The sequence below is a fragment of the Lutjanus erythropterus genome, chromosome 24 (assembly GCF_056507025.1).
Source record: "Lutjanus erythropterus isolate fLutEry1 chromosome 24, fLutEry1.hap2, whole genome shotgun sequence".
NCBI lineage: Eukaryota > Metazoa > Chordata > Actinopteri > Lutjaniformes > Lutjanidae > Lutjanus > Lutjanus erythropterus.
Genome location: NC_139340.1, coordinates 9,305,311 through 9,321,768, shown reverse-complemented (window position 1 = coordinate 9,321,768; position 16,458 = coordinate 9,305,311). Strand labels below are relative to the sequence as shown.

General features: G+C 39.3%; 1 protein-coding gene across 1 annotated transcript; it reads left to right on the top strand.

The window, feature by feature from the left end:
- The first annotated feature begins 11,575 nt into the window (after nt 1–11,575).
- urp2 (urotensin II-related peptide) lies at nt 11,576–15,878 on the top strand. The gene is made up of 5 exons (XM_084713845.1): nt 11,576–12,183; nt 13,993–14,301; nt 15,195–15,229; nt 15,491–15,650; nt 15,834–15,878. Exons 1-5 carry the CDS (start codon nt 12,087–12,089, stop codon nt 15,863–15,865), a joined length of 633 nt encoding a protein of 210 aa, XP_084569971.1. The 5' UTR covers nt 11,576–12,086; the 3' UTR covers nt 15,866–15,878.
- The last annotated feature ends 580 nt before the right edge of the window (nt 15,879–16,458 follow it).

Genomic DNA, 16,458 nt, shown 5'->3' with positions numbered 1-16,458 from the left:
GTTCTCAGAAAAGGATTAGGAAAAGGATGTGCATTTAAAATGTTTTATTTTAAATTTAGAATTTTATTTATCAGGCTGGACAAAAATGTTTAAACGCATGGTATGGAAGTTCTGCTTCAAGCTGGTCTCACATTAAAGGGACAGAAAATCAAAAATACATATTTTTCTTCTGGGCTGTAGTGCTGTTTATTTAAACTCACACCAACACAGTCTAAATGCACAAATAGCACTACAGGCCGGAGGAAAAATATGTATTTTTGATTTAAAACAACAACAAAAGACGTAGTTTGATGATGTTGTGAAATGGTATGTTGCACCATGTTGCACTGCCATGTTCCTACAGTAGCCCAGAATGGCCAAACCAAACACCAAATCCAAATATGGATAATAATTCCACATTTTTTGCAAGTTTCATGGCAACCGTAGGTTCTTCTACAAACCTGAAAAGGGAGAGTGAGGCGTTTAATGCCACTAAATCCTACACACTTGTCCATTCAGTAACCACAACAGCTGATTGAAATCTGTCTGACATGACTCATAGATGAGGCTTATTCATATTACATCCAGTCATGTTTACCAGCTTCCTTCCTCACTCTGTGACATATCCAGCACATCCCATGTTTTCCCAGAAGTTACAGCTAATAGCTGGCAGGAAATACACTGTTACACTGCCACTGAAGTAATTAAAGATTGCTTCTGTGTTTGAACATTTTAATGTGGAAATGTTGCATGTTAAAGCTTTGATGCAGCAGTCTGTACTTTTGTTAAAGCAAGTATTTTTGGTAGTTCTCATGGCCTCTAGCTATGCTGATCCTGCAGTGAGTGTCTGTACTGTATGTGTGATTGCTTGAGTGGACACAGGTGTGACAGAGGCAGAGCACCGCGTCACCAGCTGCTTCCTGTTCAGTAATCAGGACTCGTCTCTGCAACATTCACCCTTCTAGAATCACCACGCTGGTGTCTGTTCAGTCAGTCTGTGCTCCAGCCTTTCTAGTCTTTTTTTTCTTGTTGCCTAATCATGTTTCTTGTGTTACTCTGCTGTAGTACCTGTCTCCAGCCCTTCATACAGTCAAAACTGCTCCTTTGGCAAAAAAAAGCAAGTTAATAGATGTTGTAGGATGTTTTTCTTGACTTGGGATGTGCCATTTTTGTTGACAAGCCCCACCAAACAGTCCGTCCAGATCCAGATCGCATGGTTATACCAGGTGTAAATGGCCCTTTTAAGTGGCTGCTTGTGACTGAAAAACAGGACTTTGACTTTGAAAACATGTGCGACACCTCTGCAACTCGAAAAAAAAAAATTTTTCCCACTTGATTGACCAGAAGACTCTCTTGTTTTATCATCCAACTCCATAGAATTTAATATGATGAGCTCAGAAGAATTAATTTATATTCCAGCTTATATAAACTTTATTAACATGGCAAAGCAGTCTGAATTCTGACTGTCTATACCTAAAACCTTAGATGTCCAAACAAGCTGGCAGCGAGGTGAAGGGACTGATGGGATGCTTTTTTTTCCCAGACAACTTGATTTCCTTCCTGTACATCATCATCATATCTTTTATTGGCAGCCTGTGCAGCTTCATTAGCATATCTAATTCATACATCGCTCACATAAAGTGTTGAGTATGCATGAATCCTCGGGGTCAATATTTCATTTATCCTCCATTTGCACAATCAGACGTGCAGGTGCAATGTGTGTGTGTGTGTGCACGCATGGTGTGTAAATGCATATATAGGGGTGTGTGTGATAAGAGGACAGTTAATGATTGAAGGGTGATTAGATTTGGATCATGAACACTGTGGATGTGTTACCTGCATGAGATTGGAGTTCAAAGTTTAAAGGCCACAGTCTTGCATGGTTTCAACAGAACTAAATTATCTACATCATAAATCTTTAGTTTGCAAAGGATTCATAACCTCGTCAGTGATTCTTTCACAATGAGAGACGGGGAGCCCTACACTTTACACTGCAGTCCAGAAGTGAAGCTGTAACAGTTGTTGTTTTGTCCAACTTAACATCTAACAGTATAGACCAACAACCCCCATATTCTGCAAGGTAAAATTACTTATTTATTATGGCCAATGCTTTTAAAGCCAAAGTGGCATCTCCCAGTTTCAATGCAACCAAAATTAAAATTTAGTGAAAAATTGCATCATAGAAAAAAACAGTCTTGTGTCATGCAAAGATGAAAATACCCAGTAAATCGCTGAAAATGCAGCCAAAAAATAAAGAAAGAAGGAAGGAAAGAGCACTGATAAAGCAAGTGTAGTCAATGTCCTCCCCTCCTCTCCTTCCTTCCATCCATCCATATTTCCCTCCACGACATGCATCAGTGGTTGTAATGTGTATGTATGTGTGTGTGACAGTCTGCATTGATCCCCTGTCATCCTGATCACATTACAACCCCCCTCCGATTAGATCTACATTTTTAATTTTCCTCCGCGGATGACAAAAAAACGACGCTGAGCGCGGGATGGAGCGGCGGAGGAATGAGAGGAGAATTCTAGATGTGGATGAATATAGAGACTCGGAGGGGTCGGCAGGGGTCAGCGGTGAAGGAGGAGGAGAGGACAGAGGGATGGTAGCATGGACAGACAGAATATCTTAACATTGTTTGACTTTAAAGCCCCACACTGATGGTTTACATTCACATCTGTCACTGGCTTCCAAAATGCCTCATATGAGCATTTTAGAAACACGTCTGCATTGCAGTTCAGTTGTTTTAACAACAGGCGGAGTGAAGCGGCGGGAGGCTGTGCTGGTTTTAATGGCAGGACTCAGACAGATGGCTGTGGGCTGACCTGCGGAGGACACATCTACAGTCCATCATCTCTCTGGGGTAAACATACCTCACTTTAATGTTATTAATAATCATATTTATTATCATTACAGTCTGTGGCCACTCCAACCCCCCCAGTCCCTAACATATACACACATGCTGCATGAATACACACAGCAGACACAGTAAGTGATATAGATTGCAACACTCGTCACTCCCTGCAGAGTAAGAGTCACGACCTTGGACCAAATGTCATTAAGAGGCTGAATGTCTCTGTTTTTTGTCTTGGGTCCTCTTAACCTCTTCTTCTTTGCTCCTTTTCTGCACCTCATGCCTTTTTGTACTTGTAAAACTCTGTGTTAATTAAAGGTTGGATGTCTTGAATGTCATTGTAGTAAATGATAATGATTCTGACTTTATTGTAAAGTGCACACACACACACACACACACGTAAATAATTACTCGTATTATCAGTGAACCAAAGGTTCCTCTGATTGGCTTTATCTTCATGGCTGTGCATTTATTTTCATATAATGATAACAGCCACAAAGTCTTATTGAAAGCAGTAAAAAAAATGGAAAGATGATTATTTAATTTCATATATCTACAAGGAAATCACAGTTCTCAGCAGCCGTTCTTTAGGAAGATGTTCTGAAAATCAGAAAAAGTGGCGAGTTAGCAGCCAATACAGTACAGTAAATGTACTGTATATACTCTAATACAGTAGATTGTATTAGATTGTAAATTCACATTTCATTTCTTACATTTCATACAGTTTGGGCCTGAAACATTGCAGCACGGTGTTTGGAAAAGGAGTTTTTGTTATTCTAGTGTCCAATTCTACTACACTGTACAACTGTCGCTCTCATACGTTGCATAACACTTGTGACATCACAACCATTTCTTAGGCAGGGCACAGGATACAATTTCATAGGACGGAAATATTGTGTGACTGTATATTAGAAAATTACAGCATTGTCAAGATAGTGCAAAAGCCACACAGAGCAACAGAAAATGCTTTGACACTTTCGTATGTATCACTTTCATTTTTGTCCCTTTATTAAATGTCCTTTCTGTCGGTAACTTTGCATTGAATTGTTGCTGTTGTTTTGACCAAGTCTCTCTTAAAAATGAAATCCTGTGTCTCAATGAGTTCGACCATTTAAATGAATATTAATAAAACAGAAGCAAGGCCCACATATAGTAAAACATAGATAAAATACAGTGTCAATTCATATTAATTTTAGTAAAATGCAACTGAGAGAGTTTTCACAATTTCACAAGTGTATCTAAATTACAAGGAAAATTTCAAACTCATTAATTTTATTTTCATCAGTACAGCAGTGGTGGGATGTAACTAAGTACTTTTACTCAAGAAATATACTTATGCATAACTTGTTCAACTTTATACTTTTACGCCACTACGTCTGAAAACCTTCTTGGATCAGCTGGAAAATGACAAAGCTGAAAAAATGGCTGTTTTTCTGTACTATGAAAAGTTGACTTTTTAGAAATATGTGGTTCTCACAGGACGGTGATGCTACAAACAATGATGCAAATAATGTGATTATATTGTACATAAAGTGGTTCATGTAAAAGTAAAATGTAACATACTCATTAATGCACCCGTCTACTGGAGACTGATGGTTTCCACAACATTCAAACAACTTTTCTTTCACTTCTTTTTCTTTTTCGTCCCCTCCCCTGTCCTCCGTCCTCTCCCTCCCCACAGATCATCTCTTGCTCTTCTTCTCCTCCACCTTCCCCTCCCTCTGTCTTTCTCCTCTTCCTTATTTCTCCATCTGTCTCATCCTGGCAAGGCCATTAACTCATAAATCCAATACAGGCCACCTCAACACTATCTGTCTTCTGCCGATGGAGAGCAGGATGGGATGGAGGGAGCAGAGAGGAGGATCAATGGCTCCCCTGACTGTCAGTCCGCTCACTCGTTTTCACATCCATCTACCCATCGCCTCCTCCGCCTCCTCCTCTCCCCTCCCTCTGTCTTTTTTCTTGTTTTGTTCCAAACCCAGTAGAGTGTTGACCAAATGCTGACACAGCTTCTCCACACACACTCGCAAATACTATCATTATGGCTCAGTCGCTCCTGGACAAAGTTACTAATAAGACATGTGACAATTATATTATTTAAGCCTGGCAGCCCTTCATGTTAGGACGATTTGAACAACTGATCAGAATCATTAAGTTCTGTCTGGATGGATTCTGAAATGGCAAACATCAAACACACAATATAAGTTAATTTGAGAACCACTGACTTACAGTTTATTTCCCGTCACTCATTTTTTATTGTGGCAGAACAATTTTAAGTTTTCCTCATTTTTATCCATAGGGCAATTTAAAGCTTTAACTGTATCACATTTTACTTATAGGTGTTTTTGTTGATTTTATTGTTGCTTTTATTGTTTTTTTCACTTCTTGCTGCCACTTTTAGTAAGTTTCTCTGCCATCCCATTGCAGTGGAGGATAATGGACTTTGGTTTAACAAATATTATTTGGAAAAATTTAGCTTGAAATTTGTCTCCTTGGAAAGGATGAGTTTATAATAATATAAAAATATGTTAGAGTGTGTACTGTATAGTGAACCTCCCTGGTAAGATAGTCAAACTAGTGACTGATGGAAGGTAGTCTGTGTGTGTGCGTGTGTGTGGACTGTATTTCAGATGTCTGTGCAGAGACGAGGAGCGCTTGGTTCACCTCAATTCGTGTGCAGGCGCAAAGAAATATTGTTATACACACAGAGAGGATGGCCAGCGGCCTGTGGCTTTGGCACTCACACACACACACACACACACACACACACACACACACACACACACAGAGTGTGGTTAGAGTGTTTCAGCCCCCAGTGAACCACACTGGCCTCTGGTGAGCCACAGAATCCATGAGGTGTAGAGTGACAAGCTCTCTCTCTCTCCCTCTCTCTCTGCCAGACACACACACACACACACACACACACACACACACACACACACACACACACACATACACACACACAGTCTCATTCTTTGTACAGAACTACAAGATGCAACAGTGTTTCCTTTCTCACACACTTTTTAACACATCGTTTGACACTGACTCAGTGATTCTGTGACCTTTCCAATTATTTAGTCTGATATCTTTTTCATCAGTTTCTTTCATTATCTCAAGTTTCTTTCACCAGTCAGTGGAGTCTCTGGCTGCCTGGTAACCCATCAGATTATTCCCCTTTTCCCAACCATATCGTAGAACCATGAATGTATGAGTGATACATTTAATTTTTTACATTGAGGACATCTAAGAAAATATATAATTTTTTACAAATAGTCAAAAGTAGGGTTAAAGCCTTTTCAGACCCTGAGGACCAAAGACCAGAATATGGTGGACCTGAACACCCAACACCCGTGGTATTTAAGTAATTAATTGATTAATTGGTAGTTAAAGCTACACTAACCAATATTCTCATATGATCTATGTGAATTTGAAAGTACTTTCTAATTGAGATGAACCGCCCATAGAATCTGCAACGGTATAATTGTTTAAGACCAGAAATATAGTCGATTAAGGAACAAGCCTCCACCAGTTCAGCACCATGGACAGGGTCAGAACTCAGTTTGTTTTCAGGATAACAGGCAGTTGGACCCATTTTTTGAGACAAGTGGGGCTTCAGAAAAATGGGAAGATGGACAAATTTACATCATTCACTAACTATAAATACTTTAATCTGCAAATTAGCTAGCCTGTGTCTGCTAACGCTGCATGACGAACAGCTTCCTTCATAAAGAATGAGATCATGAACATTTTAAAATAGTTATTTTTTCATCCAGCCTTACACACACACTCACACAGAGAGAGAAAGCCAGACACAATGCTCGCTCTCTACAGGCTACTCTTCACCTTCCATCAATCCAAATGCTTTTATCTAACAAAATGCAACACAGCCATAACATCAGTCACATTAAGCTACAAATGCACACACACACACACACACACACACACACACACACACACACACACACACACACACACACACACACACACAGAGTATCTATCGTTTTAATCATAGCGAGAGTGTGCATCCACATCCTCCCTCTCTCTCTCTCACACACACACACAAACGCACAAACTGTCATATTAAACACACCAATGCTCTTGCAAAACCCACACTTGATCTTATTCTCTCTGTCACTCACACACACACACACACACACACACACACACACACACACACACACACACACACACACACACACTCTCACACACACAGAGTCAGGTCGTGCCCTTCTCGTGTTTCCTTTGACACATGGTAATAGATTCCGCTGTAGCTCTACGCCTCGGCTAAGTGGCCTCACCTTTCACTGAAAACAAATCACTCTCTTTCTCTCCCGCTCACTCACACACACACTCACACACATACACACACACCTCCACTTCCACTCTCTCTCTTCCTCTCTTTCCATTTTCTCTTTCGCCTCTCTCTCTCTCTCTCTCTCTGCTCTTCATCCTCGTCTCTGACCTTCCTCCTCTCCCTCTCTCTCTCATCTCTCTCCCATGGGTGCTCTCCTCTTCCTCTCCGTCACTCAGCCCACCATCCTTTTATTTCCATCCCATCTCTCCTTTTCTATCACCTCCTCTTTTTCTCACTTTCTTTCTGTCTCTTTTTAACCTCATGTCGTCACACATGTCAGATGAAAGGCTAAGAGTCATGGAAATAGTTATTTGTGATGTCTGTTTAATATTAAAATAAATGTATTAGAAATTATAATATTGTTAGATAGTAGTATACTTAGTAGAAGTCATAGTAGTAGCAGTATTGGTTGTATAATACACACAAATACAGTAGATTGTATTAGATTGTAAGTTTTATGTCAGTAAATCACTTTGTAAACTTGTTTTTTCAAAGTTATATATAAATAAAAGTAATTATAAAGGCTAATATTGTCATTGCTATTATTATTAACATACCTGTGCAACCTGGCTTGTGCAAATAGTAGAAACATTTCTTATTCTGTTATTTATTTTGAATGTATTTTTATTATTTTCTTTTGCAAAGAACATGTATTCTTGTTCATAATTTCTTTTGCCTTATTGTCTTATATGTTTTATGAAATATTTGGAACTTATTTTATTCTTTTATTTGCAGTGTATTTTGTAATTATTATCTTCATTATTTTAATCTATAGATTGTAGTTTATAGTATATGTATTGCATTTAATTTTAAACGTTCAAATAATTATCTTCTTTATTATCATAGATGTTGATAACTTGCGTATCCTGTCAAGAATGGCATTGCATCTATTCTCTTTATTCCATTTTTGAGACCTTTAACCGGTATTTTCTCCTTTTTTTTTTTTTTTTTTTTTTTTTTAAATCACCTTAAATAGATTTAAGGTTGTAACAATAATTTTCTTTCTGACTCTCAGACAGAATTTGTTTATCATGTTTGTTCACATATCTCTGAAATTATTATGTGTGTGCTGCTACACAGAATCATTTTAAGTTCTTCACTAAGTTCTGAATGTTTTCTGCACTTTATTTAAGTTCAGTAATCAATTATCCCTGAAGAACCCTTGTATATTCACAGTGCAAGTAAATGTGGAAGTATTGTTAAGGGTGTAATTTGGGAGGATACAAATAGCCAAGAGCTCTTCTTTTTCTTCAAAAAAAAAAAAAAAAAAGAAAGAAAGAAAGAAAGAAAGAAAGAAAGAAAGAAAAGAAAAAAGAAAAATAGTTTGAGGATGATGAGTGCTACTTTGTATTTTAGTTTTATAAATGAATGGTAGTCTAATAATAAAAAATAGAAATGCTGTGTAAATTTCTGTTATTAATATACTAACCTTACTTAAAATCACACATCAGACATCATACTTATATGTGCATTTCACTAAAAAGATCACTGCCATTTACTGCTTTCTATCTTATCATGGACAACACCCAAATAATGATAAACAACATTAAGGACAAAAAGAGTTTATTAAAGTAACATTTTTATAGACAGTATGCTCCAAAAGGAGGGGGAGACGTTTCTTTAATGCATTTCAATACACTCCTTGAAATACTTATTCAAGTAAATGCATTCATTCAATAAATGATTCAATCACTCAGTTACTGAAATTGAACAGATGTCCATTTGAAATGATAAATAAGTAATTTTGCTTAATTTGAGATCTTCTGCAAGATCTCAACTCCCCACGTTGTATGCTTCCTTTGATAAAGTAGAATTCCAGAATAAAATTAAGTGAGGAAGGCATTAGAAAAGACTGATAAAATGAATATTTAAAACAAGTCAGGTCTACGAGGGCAGTTTGATTGACTTCATATTTATTGTTTATTTTTCAGACATGCATAGAAAATTTGATGTGTTAGTCATTTTTTTGTGTGTTTTATTTTTTGTATTAAAATCTTGTAAGTAGAAATATATCCATTGACTTTGACATATTAGGGTCTTGAAGTAAATGTGGATCCATTTCAGATTTTAAGAGGCTTTATTTTGAAATACAAGGTGGACCTTTTACTGCTGTTTTTCACCTTTTTAAGAATAAACAAATAAATGCATAAATAGACTAAAATTACAAAGCACCTTAATGTGGACCCCTATATACTTTGCATCAAGCTGCTTTGAGGAGACGGACCAAGTTTGTTCTCTGCAGCCCTGCAGCTGCACCAAGGCTATTGGTAGAGGAAGGCTGCCCTCTAGAGATGACCGAATAAAAAGAGTGAATGAGTCTGAACACAGACAACAGCAGGAAAAGAAAGACGTGCTTGACCTTCATTTTTATCATTCGTAGAAATGGGAAATTCTTTAAGGAAGCACGTGAAGTACATTTCAAAGAACTCCGAGAATAGCTGACAGAGAATATGTCCAGTAATAGAAAGAAAAATCTGAGAAAAAACACACACGGATGAAAACAGTTCTACATCCTACTTTGTGGAAACACTTTGGGGAAGACCCTTTCTTGTTTCAAAGTGACACATGGTTTGGTGTGAAAGAACTAGACCAGGCAAGTTCTTATCACCCGACATCAGTAACCGACCTGGACATGGAAACCAGACGGGTGGAGGCCGCTGTAGCAGCACATGAATGTCGGGCAAAGACGACAACAGTGCTGGTTGGAAGGGAAACAACCACAAATACGTTGGCCATACTGGAATGACTAATGAAAGCTGTGTGTTTGCTCATGCTGACCTTTCCTTTCTGTCTCTGCCTGGATGAAGCAGAGAGATGACGCTAAGTGACACATGAGCCAAACTGTAGGGCAACATGTGTTTTGTCATTTAACCTGAGGGACTTCTCGAAGAAAACAGACTTCTGATACACAAAACCATTGTTTTCCTATTGCATGCTGAACCTGGCATGCTCCATTTTTCTAGTTGAGAATATTTTAACTTTTATGCATGTCTAAAAAACTGCTTAAAAAACCCAACCATAGGGAAATAATGTGTTTCTATGGCAACGCATCTGGTTGTGCTTGCTCCTTAAGGGGTTTTGTATTTTCTTTTATTATCTGTGACTGATATTTCAAAACTATCTGCAGGACTAGAAGAGAGAAGAGAATATGGTTTTCTGTAATTTTGGGTGAACCAGACCTTTATCATTATAAGAACTTAACTTACCTGAGAGTTTTGCAAAATCCTGTTTCAACCTGCAGATTCTGGTGATATTGTTTGGTCTTTTTTTGAAGGGGAAAGTCCCCACTGTCTTGTATGAGGAAACAATGGATGAATGAAGGAAAGAAAGAGATAAAAGAAGAAGAAGAAGTGTTGATGTGTAAATACGGAGAGACAGACAGACTGGAGGTTTCTGGAACAGACAAGATGGATGAGCTGGAAGACAGAAGAAAATTCTTGGTCTTTATTTCCCTCAAATTCCTTCACTTCCTGTCGCTCTCCCATCACACACACACACACACACACACACAGTGTAACGTCAAAGCTCTGCAGACAGACGGAGAGCAGTAATGAATGAGTGGATGTTCTTAAGCTAAATTCTCTTCGCCCAGCAACTGACACACACACACACACACACACACACCTCTCATATCATTCTTGCTGTGTTCAGTATTTTGTCCTCTCCTTCACTGCCAAATTCATTCATCTTTCTTTCTTTCGTCCCTCCATCACGTGTCGGGGCGTTTGTGGTGGTTATTGGCGAGGTGGCGTCCCACCGTCACTCAGTCAACTTCCTGTCTGAGGGATTAGTTGTCACAATACAGAACAAAGGAAATGACAAAAACCTTTGCTCGGTCTTTTGCCATTTGGACATGACTTCTCAGCCTCTCTGTGCCCTTTGATGTGCATCCCACGCTTCTTTTTACCATCTCTGTGTGTGTGTGTGTGTGTGTGTCCCACCCTTTCTTCCAAGTTCAGACTGACCCCAGGATTGTGTGTGTGTGTACATGAGTTTGCCATGTCGTCTTCTGTGTTTGAATGTTGTATTTGCAAGCTTTGTGTGTGTGTGTGTATGTGTGTGTGCAGTCAGTGTGGCTCCAGGCCCTCATGCGTCAGAGGGCCTTTCTCTTTCTGTGGCCCCTGAGCAAACATATTAAGAACTACCTTATCACTGCTTATACAGCCAGGGCCACACACACACACACGTTAAATACAATCCTAAACACACACACACACAAACCACATTCACAAAAAGATAGCTTTGACTCCAAACACACAAAGCTCGCCGCCAAACTGCCCAAATGTCACCAATCCATCGAGGAGGAAGAGGCGGGGCTAGAGAGGCGTTCAGGTCAGTCATTGGTCGACGCTGAGCCATCAGTTGGGTTTATAAAGGTCAGATCGGGAGCGTTAGGAAAAGGAACGCACCCGACATACTGTTGACAAGCCTTCTTCAAGAGGCGCATCCATGGATCCATGAACGGAGAGACTGACTTTGTTATACAGAAAGATATTTAACTGTAAATCTGTTGAGAAGAAGAAGAAGAAGACGAGAAGTAGAAATAGACAAACACCAACATCTGGTTGAAAAACAGAAGAAAATCTTAGAAACTTTTTGACCTATCGCAGCTGAAGAGGCTGTTTTGGAATCCTTCAAAGACCTTCAAAGGACACGTAACTAAAAAAAACATCAGAATAGGAAGTACCTAAAACTTTAAAATCATCTTAGCTGATGTCTGCACTATCTGCAACATCTCCAACATCCGCAGGAAGTCAGAAGGATGAGTTGAGCATCAGAAGAAACAACACAGTTTGAGAAGCTGCATCTTGGAACAAAATCCTGACAAAACTTCAGAGGAACTCACCGTTAGTGATAATTGCTCTAATAACTTACTTTTCAACTGCTCAGTAACCACCATGCTTAACAGTGCAGCACTAGTGTCTGTGATGAAGGCAGCCGTGATGATGCTGATGGTTCTTGGGATGGGAGCGGAGGCAGCACCCACCGAGAGAGGTAAGCAAGCTGCTGAGATGCTGATGGAAATATCTGCCCTCAGCTGGACACAAAAACTATGAACATTTTCAAGGTGCTAGATGCAACTAATACATTTGGTTAAATTTAGGAAAATATCATGGTTGCATTTTAAAAAAGCAATCACTCATTGCTGGTCTTTGATGGGACACAAACTGCAGTATCTCATATGACAGCTGGATGCACCTAATGAACAGACACACAACTTCCTGCATCGGCACTGAACACCAGCACATGCAAAAGATCATCCAAAAGAAAAGGAGCGCAGGATACTGAGCTGGGCAGACCAGACTAGATCATCATCAGTTGATCATCATGCAGCAGGACCAGAGTAACTCATTATAAGCTGCTCAAGTTGGTGCAGATTGCTGAAAAGTTTATTCAAAGTTATTTATTTAATGAGCCTATGGAAGTTTTTTGACAGTTCGAGCTTGTGTTTCTATCGCAAACAAAACGTTTCTTAACTAGATTTTGACGAAAACAATTAAAGCAAATGAAAAGCTGCTAAATTAAAGCAACAGGAGTGAAGTGTTTTGATCTATCTCTATGTAATTTTGTATAATATTGCATAGCGTATATCGTGTAACACAGTATTTTAGAGTAAATTTAGCTGAATAGGCTGATAAATAATTTGTTCAACTCTTGAACAAGAGAGAATGAAGTCTGGATTATTTTATTATTCCACACTCAATGCCTATATGCATTTTGAATTGACTGATTTAAAGTAGTGATATATACCTGTGCATATTTATCATTTATATCACAGTATCTTTCAAACAGATGTTAATAGTATTGGCTTTAACAGATAAAGAAAAGTATGGACATGTTGGAAACTTATATTCATGTTATAGCATGTTATGTAATAGAGGGTGAACAGGTTTAGTTTAAAGTGGGCTAAACTCAGACATAATATCAGACGACAACCTGAAAGCAACAAGACACCAAATTTGAATAATAGGATCGATGATGATTTAAAAGACGTTTTGGTCCTGTGTGACCTGCTGTCATTCCTGTCATTCTTGCATGCGTGTTGTGTGTGAGGCTGAGCTGCATTGTTGCAAAAACTCAGACGTCATTATGCACACACATAAACACAACTTGTAGGACTCTTATGTCACAGCTGAAGGTCCCCTGGCAACTCTTCAAGCAACCAGCAAGGCGGTGGAATCCAACCGAAATTATGTGTGTGTGTGTGTGTGTGTGCATGTGTGTGTTTGTAGCACTGTTTGAGGGTCATGTGCATGCAGATACATCAGCAAGTTAAAGTGACGAACAGCTTTCTCACACAAACCTACTTTAAACAAACTTTTTTTTGGTTCCAAACCAATTTATTTCTATGAAATAGAAGCCTGGTTCCATGTTGGTGCAAAAAGGCCGGTGAAAGTGTTTCAGGTGCACACTCTTCTCAATTAAGAGTTGAATCTTTAGGTGTGATATACCCATATTATTTGGCTAATTGTCTACTTTATATAATTGTCTGTCTTTGAAAGTCATGGCATCCTCAAACAAAGGCACCATACAGATGTCTCAAATGTATATTCAGTGCACAAACCCAGAACTCATATATTTACTTGAAATGCAGATTTATTTACCATTACAATGGACAAAAGTAAAAAAAAAAAAAAGCACCTATAAAGTTCTGAAGAAGAGTATCATTCAGCCCCTAAGCTTTTCCAGGGCCACAGCCCCTTTCTAGGACAACTTATTATAGAGGTCTTTTGTGTGTTGGGCACTACTACATCAAAAATCATAAAGTGATATTACAACTAACTATCACCGTTTCTTTCCCAGGCTATGTGAAACCTCCACATCCTCTTCACAGTCTCACTCATGCATCAGCTGTACCAGAGAAGTCTTCAGCACTGAATCCAAGTCAGTACCTAAAACGCTGGCTCCTGAGTACCAAAGCGGCCGGAGAGGACAGGACAACAAGACTGACTGACAGAATCGCTACAGGGGCGGCAGGACGGATGAGGACCAACCCAGGGACAGCCGGTCCAGATAAACGAGCCCAGATGCTGAAGATGATCTCAGCCCTGGAGGAGCTGCACAAGACATTTAACAGCACGCTGAGCTCACGGATCACCATCATGGCACGAGGTAATAACACTTCGTGAAAGAGTTCATGGCTCTGGGTCTGTGTGACAGAAGAGAGTGAGCTTAAAGACGAGTTCAGATCAAGTCAATAGAAAGATGTGAAACGCTGCAGAAGACTGCAGAATCACTGTAGGATTCAAATGATCAGCTCATCATCGAGCCTCTGCAGAAGCCTGATAATCACCTGATCATTTGAATCAGGTGTGTTGGTGCAGGGAAACATCTAAAACATGCAGGACAGTGAGTTTTGGGAAGCACTTGCAGTTTTGATTTACTGAGCAATACTTTTTGGATTCATAGCAACTTTTACCAAGTGAAGCTGTAGTATTAATGCATTAACACTGCACATGGCATTTTAAGCTGTGTGGTTCAAGAGTTGGTGGCGTTGGTTAGTTGGTTGACCACTTAGATTCAAAATACAGCTGTTCTTCACAGCAGCCATATTGATATGGAATAGTAGGATAAACACAGGTGTTACCAGTGATATTAGTAAGTGTCCCATTCCATTTAGTGTAGCAGAGCCTTTCCAGTGAACATCTGGATTTACTCTTATTACTAACGTTACAGTATGTTACAGATTCTTATGTTACTATGTTATATAGATATTTATTGATCTATATTTATACAGATATTTTTCATCCTCAGTCAGTTTCAAACACCGAACAGCTCTGACATTTTCACTACCCACTAGTATTCCTCACTGGCAGCTGAAACCCATCCCAGCATGCACTGGGGAGTGAGTCAGAAAACACTTCAGATAGGTTTATCAAGGAATGACTACTTAGACATTTGGATAATTTAGTGTCTCTTTATGTCCACATGAAGCCAGGACTGAGCCACTGAGCTGTTCTCATCAGAGGCTTTTTCACTAAAGCCTGTTTTGTGTTTCATTTCAGGAAATGGCAGGAATTCAGGAAGGAAAAATAAAGCGGTAAGTTCCTAAGCTTCAAACTAGGCTTAGAAGAACTTTTCATTCTTCATAAACGGAGGAATGATCCTTGATCAAACATTACGGCACATCCAAGCTATAATCCTCAGCGAAGAAGTTTGCTGACGATACATTTAGGTCCAAAGAGAGGCGAGGCGTTGGGAAAGGATGCCATTGTGTTGTTGTGTTTGTGTTGCTGCTTTCTTTTTCTTTCAGCACACTCGCTTTCAATAATAATCCCTTCTTCATTGATTCTTTTCCCAGCTTCCTGCTGCTGATGGAGGGGTGAAGCCCACCACTGCGGCCCCACCTGCAGTCGACAGCACTGTGTCCAGCGCAAGCGCAGATGTTGTCGTCCCCAGTCTGACTGGTAGAAACTTCAAGAAGTCCCTCCCGCCACAGACCAAGAAAACCAACAAAAGAGGTGAAAGTCAGAGGCCTTAACTGAGAATATTTAAAAGGATTTACAGACATGGGTTGGTATTATTAGCTACATATAGAAGAAGACCAAGATAGCAACCAACCCAACATTATTTGCTTCTTTTAAAAAAGTGCCTTTTAAAAAAAAGTTCTTCTTCTGAATGTTCTTCTTCTTTGTCTCCAACAGTTTGTTTCTGGAAGTACTGCTCCCAAAACTGAGCAGCCAGTCACTGTGGGCTCCCTCAACACTCTCCTTTTCCGTCTCCATCCATCCATCCATCCATCCATCCATCCATCCATCCATCCATCCATCCATCCATCCCTTCAGACAACAGCTGTATCATGTTGTTCTCTAAATTAAATCGGTGGCAAAGGAAGAATGGCTTCCCATTGACACCCTAACTACTTGTCAAAGATGTGCACCCAGTGAAAATTTAAGGTTTAGCAGAGAGTAACTGTAAAGGAATAGTTCAACAATTTCCTGCACAGAGTAAAGTGAAAAGATTTATACAGGAGCACTCTCATTTCTGTACAGTCAATATAAGGCTGGAGCCAGCAGCCACATCAGTTAGCTCAGCTTATTACTATTACTATTACTATTTTGGCTTGGGACATTAGCATCCTTGCAACCAAGACCACACACGACCCTCCTTAAAACAAACACACTTATTTTTATACTCTTTGGCTTTTGCAATTTGGTGGATTTGTTACGCTAGGACAAGGCTACACAGCTATGTCTCCTTGTTTACAGTGTTATGCTAAGCTAAGCTAACTAGCTGCTGTCTGTAGCTTCATATTTACTGAGCTGTTAT

Coding starts and splice junctions, on each gene's coding strand:
- urp2 (XM_084713845.1), top strand. CDS start 12,087: ATGCTTAACAGTGCAGCACTAGTGTCTGTGATGAAGGCAGCCGTGATG. Junction 12,184..13,992: donor GGCAGCACCCACCGAGAGAG/GTAAGCAAGCTG, acceptor TTTCTTTCCCAG/GCTATGTGAAACCTCCACAT. Junction 14,302..15,194: donor GATCACCATCATGGCACGAG/GTAATAACACTT, acceptor GTTTCATTTCAG/GAAATGGCAGGAATTCAGGA.